Raw genomic sequence first — 11,522 nt, forward strand, 5'->3', positions numbered from 1 at the left:
GAAAGATTCAGTCACAATGCAATGCTAACAGGAGTTAACTTACAGGCTGTATAAGAAGGATGAAATATGAAAATGTCGGTCTTTACTACATCACCAATCCCAGGAAGTAAACTGTTGCCTACAATCCGTGTGTTTGTTGTAGTCCAAGAAAAGAGAGTTACGTTGGAGGCGATAACTCGCGTCATCGTTTACTTTGGGGTATGTAACGTGAATCGGACAATAGGTGCTCTTTAAATGTGCAGTTAATTGTTTTGTACCCTTTAACTGTTACAAAATTGTTCCTTAAGGTAAACAATATGTCCTTAGGGTATAATATTGTACCCCAAAAGGTACAACATTTCAATGTGTTGTATACACATAAAGTTACAAAAAATGAATCTTTGACTGTAGCACCTGCGACAGAACAGGTACAGTTTTGTAAAAAAAAAATTCTGACAGTGTGCATGGGTAATTTTAATTTGGTTTTATAATTTGGTTGGAGTGCAGGATTTTCCAACTGCATTGGAGTAATATTTCATTTTTTTTACTATTTAAAGCCAAAAGCCATCAAATATGAACCTAGATATAACACTTCACTAAGTGAACCTAACAGTTCAGTGTATCACATTTACAAGCGCAGCAGGAAGTTAGTGATAGGATGTGATTAAAGGTTTACGATTTATTATTGACCTCATGGACCCGCTGCTCTTAAGGACTGACATACATAAATAAGACAAGTGTCAGAAAGACTGATTGACTTTCCAGCTGCTATCTTGAGAACCTGTGAGTATTCCAAAATTTCTTCCAGCAACAAACATTTTGCTTATAAAACAGAGAAATCTAATATAGCTTAATGGTTTGTAAAACTAGATGCTTCATGCATTACAATAGAGTAAATGTAAAGTATTTGTAAATTATGTCAATTTTAATGCATGTTGGTTTTCACCACAAACTGGACTTCAGTCACTGTGGATGCCGTTGTTTTATTCATTAACCTCCTTTCTTCCCCGTATGCAACTGGATATTTTCACACTAAACACACTAGACACAGTAAACTTCATAACTAAATCAGAAGTTATGGAGTACTAACAGCACGCATAGATTAAGATGTAGTCTTAAACTTTCTTGAAATGCTCTTGATGTTCAAGCTTATGTTGAAAAAGTGTTTCCTGAGGCGGTTTTATTTGTTTTCTTTGCAGCTGGTTTCAAAAGAGATCAAGGGAAATGGAATCCAATGAGGCCAGTGTTGAGTACAACCGTTGGAGTGAAGAGAACATAAACATGAAAGTACCAAACTCACAGTCAAGACTGATGGGGTGAGATTTTTTATAGTATCTAGATTTTTTAAAAACTAAAAATATAAAGTTATACAAACAGTTTATAAATCTTTACGGCTTTGAAAATAGGTACATTGCAAAAAATGATTTTCAAGAAAAAAATTCTTAGTTTTCAGTAAAAATATTTACAAATTTTTAAATTAAGATGCTTTTTCTTGATAAGCAAACTTACCCAAAACAATAAGTCTAGTTTTAGACCAAAAATATCAAACTAGTGATTTTGTGCATAAAACAATGAAAAAAATCTGCCAATGGGATAAGCAATTTATCTTGAATTTAGTGTTTAAGAAAAATTTTCAAGATTTTTTGCTTTCCCCATTGGCAGATTTTTTTTGCTCGTTTTATGCACAAAATCACTTAAATTTGATATTTTTGGTTTAAAACGTATTTTCTTGGGTCGTTAGAAAAAGGATATTAACTTATAATAATTTTTAGATATTTTTACTGAAAACAAGACAAAAATACAAATAATTTTTTTTCTTGAAAATCATTTTTTGCAGTGTACTTTACTTTTTCAAAAGCCAGTGGTTTTAGTATTTTACCTTTTGTCTAGTTTAATTCATTATCAAATGCATTTACTCAAATGTATACTGTATAAGACTTTTTAGTATGCAGATGCTTTTAATGCATCTCAAAGTCTGTGCAAAATTACTTCCATTTAAATGAATGAGTCCATCAGATAACTCAAATAATCACATGTGTGTTGTTATATAGGGTCTGTAACAGACTATGCACTGGACAACTGGGCATTGCTATGAAATTGGCTGCACTTGTGGTTGTCATAGTAGTGATATTCCTGCTTGGATACGTCACAGGATATTACGTTCACCGATGCTGACAAGAAAGCTTCATATATTGGATCATGAAAAATAAACTGAGCACTGCTATTAGAAAATGTATATTATGTTTATTGCATATACTAGCATTGATACTTTTTTATTTGCTGGCCTTGTAAACTGCACTTTATGTTAGCTCATTGACAAAATGTTAAACGCTCTCTTATTTGTAAGTCACTTTAGATAAAAGCATCTGCTAAATAAATAAATGTAAAAATGTACTGTGTACCATTGTATCCCAACAGCTTTAATATGTCAATATGGACAAAACATTCAAATTAATAAATAAAATGTCAATTTAAATAAAATTCTTTGAACTTAAATATCCCTTTATTCTTGTCTGTCATAACAATTCTGTCACTTATACATTTTGCTATTTTGGCTTTATATTTGACATCAATCCTGTCCATAGATGATCTTAATAGTATCCACATCCTGCTCTTCTAGTTCTTGATCTATAATATCTGCATCAGATGAAGAAAACAAGTTTGCATTTACTTTGATAATCCACGCTGTGATCCTTTGATCAGTATAATATTCCTCCTCCTGACTGTCTGTCATTCTATCCGTTACCTCCTTATTTTCTTTCTTTTGCGAGCTCAGAGAGTCCATCTCAATAGCTGAATCTGAGAGGGGCTGCGCACATCTGCCCTTAAAAACACTTGAATAGTCATCTGTTCTTTCTTTGTCACTGGCATCACTGAGGTTACTGGGCTCAACACCCTGTGGTTCTGCTGTGCCCAGAGCTAGTTGAGTCTTTAGGTTGTCCTGTCTTTGAATTGGGTCTGGTTCCTTCTCAGTAAAGACACCCTGCCCGCTGCAGATTAGCTGGGATGTTGCAGTCGACTGACATCCCTGCTTTTGCCTGCTGAACAATACCCTGTTCATCCTTATGATATTCCCTTTCTTCTCCAGCGTCTGCTCCTGACATCCTACTCCCAAACTTGGCACGCAAGATGCGGAGGTGGTGGATATTCCTGTGCTGTATATTGGAGGTAGCGAGTTACACTTTGCCATAGACCTGCCACTGTTTGCTTTAGTTGCTTTGCTGTTAAGATCTTTGTTTTGAGTAAATGTCCCCCATGATGACTTCTTGCCAATAACTTCCAGACAGGGCACAGATGGGCTGGAGACATTCAGCGTTTCCAGCTTGTGAAAATGTTCTTGGACGTTAGAAGCTTTGTTACATCCACTCTTCCATCTTGTTCTGCGGTCCCAAACGTCATACCTCTGAGTCATTTTCATAACTTTTTAAGTGGTCTCAGAAAGGTGGCATTTTATGTGCCTTGTCCCACAAAAACGAGTCCTGCTTTTATCTCTTATAGACAGCTCAGACGTACTCTCCTCCTCTTTACATTTCCTAAGGTTGCCAGTCATCCGATCTGTAACCAAACCCCAAGCATTCAGGTGCCCTACAGGCACAAACAAGCAAAGGATGGAAACAATGCTAAAGATCTGTATTTTAAAATGGCTACATAATAAAATAATACTGCATTATGAGGCTTGTAAACCCCCAATTTTTATATTCCTGTTGATAAAAACATACTAATAGGTCTCTTTGGGGTAAAAAGCCATACTCAAGGACAAGATACATAAACTTAATACACAAGAAAATAAGTTTGGTTGGGTGAAAACATGGCACGTCACATTTATTTTTAATTGACAATAATGATTTTGATGAATTACGGTAAACAAATCCCTGGACTGTGAATTTTGAAAAAAACCTAGTAAACAAAATGTAATAGATACTTTATTATGGAGAGTAAATGAGAACCATTTAGAATCACAATTAAATGTAATGTTTGATGACAGACAATACTTTATGGAAAAAGTTTGGATTTGTTACATTGCAAGAAGCAAGAAAAAAGAAACTAAACAGTGCAATTTGTTATCGGATGACTGTTAGATTGGTGTTATCCGAAATCAGGTCAGTTTTTGATGGGTAGACCACTTTAAGGTTTCCATCCACATCCACGACCTTCACTTGCAGAACGGTGAGTTCAGAAGTTGGTGGATCTTCTGCAGGACAGCTTGGAACCGCATCCGCCTCTTCATCAGAGCCCACGTCCTCCTTCTGCTCGATGGTCAACTTATTCAACTCTGCCATTTTCTGAAACAAAACCAAACGTATAGCTTGTTATGCACTGTAAGTCGCTTTGGATAAAAGTGTCTGCCAAATGGATAAATATAATATAAATATAAAAGAGTTTAAGAGATAATCCACTTTTTTTTTAAATGCTCATTTTCCAGCTCCCCTAGAGTAAACATTTGATTTTTACCATTTTAGAATCCATTTAGCTGATCTCCGGGTCTGGCGATTGCACTTTTAGCTTAGCACAATCCTTTGAATCTGATTAGACCATTAGCATCACGCTTCAAAATAACTAAAGAGTTTCAATATATTTCCTATTTAAAACTTGACTCTTCTGTAGTTACATCATCATGTACTACCCCTTGGTAACTTTTAATAGCTGGGGACTATTTCCGGCAGTGCGTAATATCACTACACCTTCTGCAGCCATGTTACAGCAGCAAAGTCCTTAATTATTACGCCAGAATGAGAGTATAGTTCCTAGCCATATCTGCCTAGAAAAAAATCAACTTTTAATTTTCTGTCAGTCTTAGTACACGATGTGACTACAGAAAAGTCAAGTAGGAAAAATATTAAAAATATTTGGTTATTTTCTTGTGCGATGCTAATGGTCTAATCAGATTCAATGGATTATGCTAAGCTATGCTAAAAGTGGTAGCGCCAGACCAGGAGATCAGCTGTAAAAATCAAATGTTTAACTTTAGGGGTGCTGGAAAATTAGCATATTTTAAAAAAAAACGAGTATGCCTTTAAGACCATATAACACATGCATATAACATGCAGATGATAAACATTGTTGCATAATTATTGATGTAAGATGTAATCCTTGAAATACACCAATTTTATTAGTGTCTATTTCAAAGCAAGACAACTGTGAAAACTATTGGCAGATGCAGTTACAATGTGAAACTGCAGATTATCTTGGCAGCCACAGCAGCTAACAGCATAATTGCTGATGAAAGTCTGAATGCGATGACCTTGATAACAGATTTAATAGCACTGAAAGTGTGATTATCCAGAGAGTCGTATGTTACCTCAGAGTAAAATATTTAGTAGTTATTTGAGCTGCCGTAAAAGAAGGCTGTGCGGAAGCTGAACAGGTCATTTGTATCATGGTAAAAATCTCAGCTGCAATCGAAGCCAAATTCTCGGTTTTACCTTCCATGTCACCATTTTCCATTTAGGTTAAGTGCCTCCTTTACTTTATTGGAGCTTTGCATAAATCATCAATATAAGTACTACTGTATCTAACCACTGTAGTATGTTTAAAGGGACATTCCACTCTTTTTGAAAATATTCTCATTTTCCAGCTCCCCTAGAGTTTGGGAATCCATCCAGCTGATCTCCAGGTCTGGCGCTAGCACTTTTAGCATAGCTAAGCACAATCCATTCAATCTGATTAGACCATTAGCATCGCGCTAAAAAATATCCAAAGAGTTTCGATATTTTTCCTATTCAAAACTTGACTCTTCTGTAGTTACATCGTGTACTAAGACTGACAGAAAATTAGAAGTTGCGATTTTCTAGGCAGACATGGCTAGGACTATATTCTCATTCTGGCATAAAAATCAAGGACTTTGCTGCCGTGGCATGGCTGCAGGAGGCACAATGATATTACGCAGCACCCGAAAATAGTCCCCTGCTATTAAAAGTTACCAAGGGGACTATTTTCAGGCACTGCATGATATCATTGTGCTCTGTCTTAGTACACGATGTAACTACAGAAGAGTCAAGTTTTAAATAGGAAAAATATCAAAATTCTTTTGTTATTTTTTTGTGTGATGCTAATGGTCTAATCAGATTCAATGGATCATGCCAAGCCATGCCAAAAGCGCAAGCGCCAGACCCAGAGATCAGCTAAATGGATTCCAAAACGGCAAGAATCAAATGTCCAACTCTAAGAGAGCCTGAAAATGAGCATATTTAAAAAAAGTGGAATGTCCCTTTAAGAGTCATCCCTCTATACCACCATTATCATATATGTTTTTTTTAAATGGGAATTTTATGCAATTTAGCACTTATTAAACTAAACAGACATTTCTGCTAATAAAGTCAGGTGTACTTGAAATGCAAGTGTATTATGTGCCTCTGTGATACTGTACACCGAGTGCGTGTGTGTGTCTATGCAAAAAGATGAGCTCATTTCTTCCACAAGGGTATCAGAGTTCAAAAGCTTTGTAGTCAAATTGGATCACTAATCTAATCCTGTATTTTTGCAGAACAAAGCCAAATCACTAGTTCTTGATGTGATGTATGTAATGCCCATTTATAAAATATTCTACAAGTGGACACAAATAAATGAATGCATGGGAAAACACTGAAGATTTTACATTTTTGCCATATTTGCATCATTTCTTTTGCAAGAATTTTTCTATTATATTAATATTCTATACAAAATGACCCACACACAATGAGCAAAAAGCACTCAGTAATCTTACTGTTATCAGTGTGTCCATGACATCTTTACAGATCTGCAGACTGGTGGAGCTTGTCACTTCTAAGAACAGCTCGCGTGTGGTCTTCTTTATCTGCACAGACACACAATTATGATACAAAACCACTAAAGACCCATCAAGACACTGCAACATAGTTGTTTATGCTTAAGTGTCAAATATATTATATATTTACATAAAAAACGAATGTATGAATATGATTTTTTTTGCTGAAATATTGATTTTCATCTTTATGGATGCAATCACTAACAGATGATGAAATACAGGACATTCCTGGAATTATGCAAGATAACTCTTCTGTTTGACACCGGATAAGGAAGTCATAAAAACACATAAAATCAGCACTTAAGACAATACTGCTGATAATTTCTTAAGATATAACCTCATAATTTATGTAGTTTATCTTCGTCTTATCACTGTTTGTGATTGGTGGGAATGAGATCACATGATCTTCTGCATCAACCAGACAGGGATAAAGATCCTTTCCGTCAAGGAGTTGAAGGTATCTGTAATATAATTAAAAGACACAAAGCAGGATTACATCAGTAAAGCTGTAATGAATCCATTAAAGGTCAGTATTTGCACCTAGTGTTATGTGCAGCCTGTGTAATTACGTGGATGAAGTTACATCAATTAAGCACGACAACAAGTTAAATATCTGACAAATGAGGGATATTTCTCGGATCATTAAGACTAGAGAGAGCAGAGAAGGTAAACAACACGGTAAAATGATTTCAATCATTATAATGGTATTAACTCACATTAGCATTAATACTACATAATCAATGACAAAGAATAACAAGCATTTCATCTCTCACTTGTGAAGTCCTGAAACATTTTGTCGTTTTTTCTGTTTCCTTTGCTCATCTGCTTCCTGCTGGAGTTGCTTCAGAAGATCAGCTGCCTTGATCTCCTTACGACCCAGAGGAACTATCTGCATGCACACATCGAAGGGAATGAAACATTATTACAAAATCCAATTTGGTATCTGAGGCAGATGCTGAATTCACTGTCAACAAAGAGGACAACAAAAGCCAGATAACGACCATTCATTCATTATTTAAAACTAAGGATTATGGGACTTCATCACTTCATTTGTGTCATTAATCATCCAGTGGGGCTTTGAAACCAGATTCCTGCCATGCATAAAAACTGTGTGGACAACACTTATTAAATATTTATTGTATTTTCTCTGTTTGGCTGTTATGTAACCAGTGAAGGTGCTCTGATTGATGAGTTATATAACAAGCTGGAAGGCCTATTATGCAGTGCAGAGAAAACTGCTATGAATGTGAAATATCAAGAATATTTAAAGATGTCAGGGAACTCTGTTATAGAAACTATTATAAGTTTAACATTTGCTTACATAATGTCTTCAGATTAAAATGTTCTAAACATGTCTCTTTCTTTAAATTCTTATTAAGTTATCTATATGTTGCGTAATGGCAAAGCATGGCATGCTATGCTATGGCAAAGCATGGCAATCTAAGTTATGGCAACGCATGACATGCTACGTTATGGGAACACATGGCATGCTACGTTAGGGCAACGCATGGTTTGTTACATTATGGCAACGCATGGTTTGTTACATTATGGCAACGCATGGCTTGTTACGTTATGGCAACGCATGGCTTGATACGTTATGGCAACGCATGGCTTGTTACGTTGACAACGCACGGCAAGTTGGCAAGTTACATTATGGCAATGTATGGCTTGTTACGTTATGGTAACGCATGGCATGTTACGTTATTGCAGTGTTTCCCAATCCTGGTCCTTGAGTACCCCCTTACAGAAAGTTTTAGATGTCTCCTTATTTAAAACACCTGATTTAACTAATCAGTCTCCTTCCAGAATAGATAACATGTCTCCCTAACAAGCTGTTGAGTAAAATCAAGTGTGTTAGATAAGGAGACATCTATAACTTTCTGGAAGGGGGTACTCGAGGACCAGGATTGGGAAACTGCGTTATTGCAATGAATGGCATGCTACATTATGGCAAAGCATGGCATGCTACGTAATGGCAACGCATGGCTTGTTAAGTTATGGCAACCCATGGTTTGTTACATTATGGCAACGCACGGCAAGTTACGTTATGGCAACGCATGGCAAGTTACGTTATGGCAACGCACGGCAAGTTACGTTATGGCAACGCATGAATTATTACATTATGGCAACGCATGGCTTGTTGCATTATGACAATGCACGGAAAGTTACATTATGGCAATGTATGGCTTGTTACATTATTGCAATGAATGGCATGTTGCGTTATTGCAATGAATGTCATGTTACGTTATTGCAATGCATGGCATTCTACGTTATGGCAACACGTGGCATGCTACGTTATAGGGCTGCATGATTGTGACAAAAATCATAATTGTTAATTATTCACATTAATATTGTGGTCGTGATTTTTCTTGACTATTAATAGATTTTACATTGAAGTTTTGAAACGTTTTATAACTTTCTGTGCTGCATGGTAAATTCTAAACATACAAAAGTAATATAATCTAAATAACAAATAATTACAGGAGTTATGTTGTTAGTAAAAAAATCCAAAACTAATGGATAAAGGACAAGTCATCTTATCCATTTTAAAATATCAGATTCAGTACTGCATTTGATGTCAAAAGATACTGCTGAAATGCACAGAAATGAGCACAAATTGACAGCTGTAATTGAGGCTTTGGCAATTATGTAATTGTTTCACCCATAATTGTAATTTCGGATTAGTTTTCGATGAATTGTGCAGCCTTACTACATTATGGCAATGCATGGCATGCTACATTATGGCAACGCGTGGCATGTTACGTTATGGCAACGCGTGGCATGTTACGTTATGGCAACGCTTGGCATGTTACGTTATGGCAATGCATGGCTTGTTACGCTATGGTAATGCATGGCTTGTTACGCTATGGCATTGCATGGCTTTTTTCGCTATGGCAACGCATGGCAAGTTACCTTATGGCAATGCATGGCATTCTATGTTATGGCAACACATGGCAAGTTACATTATGGCAATGCATGGTTATTACGTTATGGCAACGCATGGAATGCTACGTTATGGCAACACATGGCAAGTTACATTATGGGAATGCATGGCTTATACGTTATGGAAACACATGGCAGTTCTCTAGGCATAGCACATCTTTTTACATGGCCAGAATAAACCTTTCCATGATCTCATATATACTCAAACATGTACACAAGCACACAAAAGAGATAGACTCTTACACTCATTGTATGTGGCGGTCTGACATCATACAAAAGAGGAGCTTTCACCAAGGCGAGGTCATGAGTCGCTATAGTTGCAGTCGTCCTTTTGGCACATATCTCATCATGAAGTTTGGTCTAAAACAGATTTGAAAGAGGACACTATATCAGCAAAAAACTAAATGCAATAACATTATATAGTAACACACAAAAAAGGACCTAAAAAGGTCATTTGTATACAAATACAAAAATCAGAAGTAATATAACTGAAATGACTTTAAGTCTATCATTTAAAACTTTCCTCACCTGAGCAACCAAAAATCTCTTAAGAGCATTTCCTTGTCTGAGATTCATGCCCTTCACAATGCAACACACAATGTATGGGCGTACGTCTTTGACACCAGGGGAAACCTTCACCGTAACAGCCGTAGGTGCTTCAGACAGGTGCAAAACTCTCACTACCATCCGATTAAGCTCATCCACTTCCTCTACTTCTCCTTTGCCCTTCTTCTTTCCAGCACTTTTCTTCTTTGAGGCGTTACGTCCGGCATCCACCTTCTCACCTGCCTCTCCGTCCTGCTGCTTGCCTTTTCCTTTCCCCCTCCCGCCTGCCCTCAGGTAGTCCAACACAGATTTGGTCTGACAGCCATTCACCATCTTCTCAAGCCTCTTGTCCTTCAGCTTGTTGCCTTTAAAATTGATCTCCTTCAGCTTGGAGCAATCGGCCAGCTCCGATGGGAGCTCCTGGAGCTTGTTGCTGGAGAGATCCAAAACCTGAGATGAGGAACAGTGAGGGTCCATAAATCCCATAATGATGAATTAAATCGATAACACAACACCTACACTGATTAAGATAACTTACAATTTTTTATAAAATGTAGATAAACATACAAATTCAGACATAGTACAAATTAATTTCCACGGTAATTTTTGCTCGTGAACGCACCTTGAGAGCTGAGAGGTTATGAACCTCACTGCTCAGATCCTCTATCACGTTTTCTGATGCGATGATGCTGCTAAGAAGCTCCAGCTTGGAGGACCACAAGTCCATAGGGAGCCGTGAGAGCGCATTTTTGGATACATTGATGCTGGCGAGCTTCACACACCTGCTGAGACCCTCAGGCAGAGCCGTGATGCTGTTACAGCTTACGTTTAAAGTGTTGAGCTCGCTCAGCCCACAGATTTCCTCAGGCAAAACCTGCAGCTGGTTGACAGACAAATCCAAGACTTTGATCGTCTTCAGATCACCGATGCTTCTCGGAACAGACGTGAGTTTGTTCCTGCAGAGTATCAGACTCTGCAGATGAGACAGATCTTTGATGCTTTCACTGATCTGATGTAGACTGGGACACTGACTGATCTCCAGGTAGTTTAGGAGCGTGAGGGAATAAAGTCGCGGGTGAATCCCGCCGCAACCCTGGATCTTTTGGTCAACAGCTGATCCTTGAAGTACCAGCTCACGTCTGTTTTCTTTTTCTGCCTTTTCTATTTCTGGCCAAACATCCAGTGAGGTATTCTCTTCAGCCATGCCGTACAACGCAACCCGGAACGTGGACGCAACACAACCCGGAAGAGCTTAAAATATATTTTTTTGTATATATTTTACATTTTTTAC

General features: G+C 37.3%; 2 protein-coding genes across 2 annotated transcripts; one reads left to right on the forward strand and one right to left on the reverse strand.

The window, feature by feature from the left end:
• The first annotated feature begins 597 nt into the window (after positions 1–597).
• smim1 (small integral membrane protein 1) lies at positions 598–2,436 on the forward strand. The gene is made up of 3 exons (XM_055167441.2): positions 598–762; positions 1,179–1,295; positions 2,031–2,436. The coding sequence occupies exons 2-3, from the start codon at positions 1,204–1,206 to the stop codon at positions 2,152–2,154; spliced, it is 216 nt and encodes a 71-aa protein (XP_055023416.2). The 5' UTR covers positions 598–762; positions 1,179–1,203; the 3' UTR covers positions 2,155–2,436.
• A 1,453-nt stretch (positions 2,437–3,889) lies between these two features.
• lrrc47 (leucine rich repeat containing 47) lies at positions 3,890–11,499 on the reverse strand. Its single transcript, XM_073867905.1, has 7 exons — positions 10,854–11,499; positions 10,214–10,681; positions 9,929–10,045; positions 7,516–7,631; positions 7,096–7,203; positions 6,683–6,767; positions 3,890–4,262 (listed from the first exon to the last, which is right to left on the reverse strand). The coding sequence occupies exons 1-7, from the start codon at positions 11,433–11,435 to the stop codon at positions 4,041–4,043; spliced, it is 1,698 nt and encodes a 565-aa protein (XP_073724006.1). The 5' UTR covers positions 11,436–11,499; the 3' UTR covers positions 3,890–4,040.
• Between the last annotated feature and the right edge of the window lie 23 nt (positions 11,500–11,522).

The sequence above is a fragment of the Misgurnus anguillicaudatus genome, chromosome 5 (assembly GCF_027580225.2).
Source record: "Misgurnus anguillicaudatus chromosome 5, ASM2758022v2, whole genome shotgun sequence".
In the NCBI taxonomy this organism is placed as follows: Eukaryota; Metazoa; Chordata; class Actinopteri; order Cypriniformes; family Cobitidae; genus Misgurnus; species Misgurnus anguillicaudatus.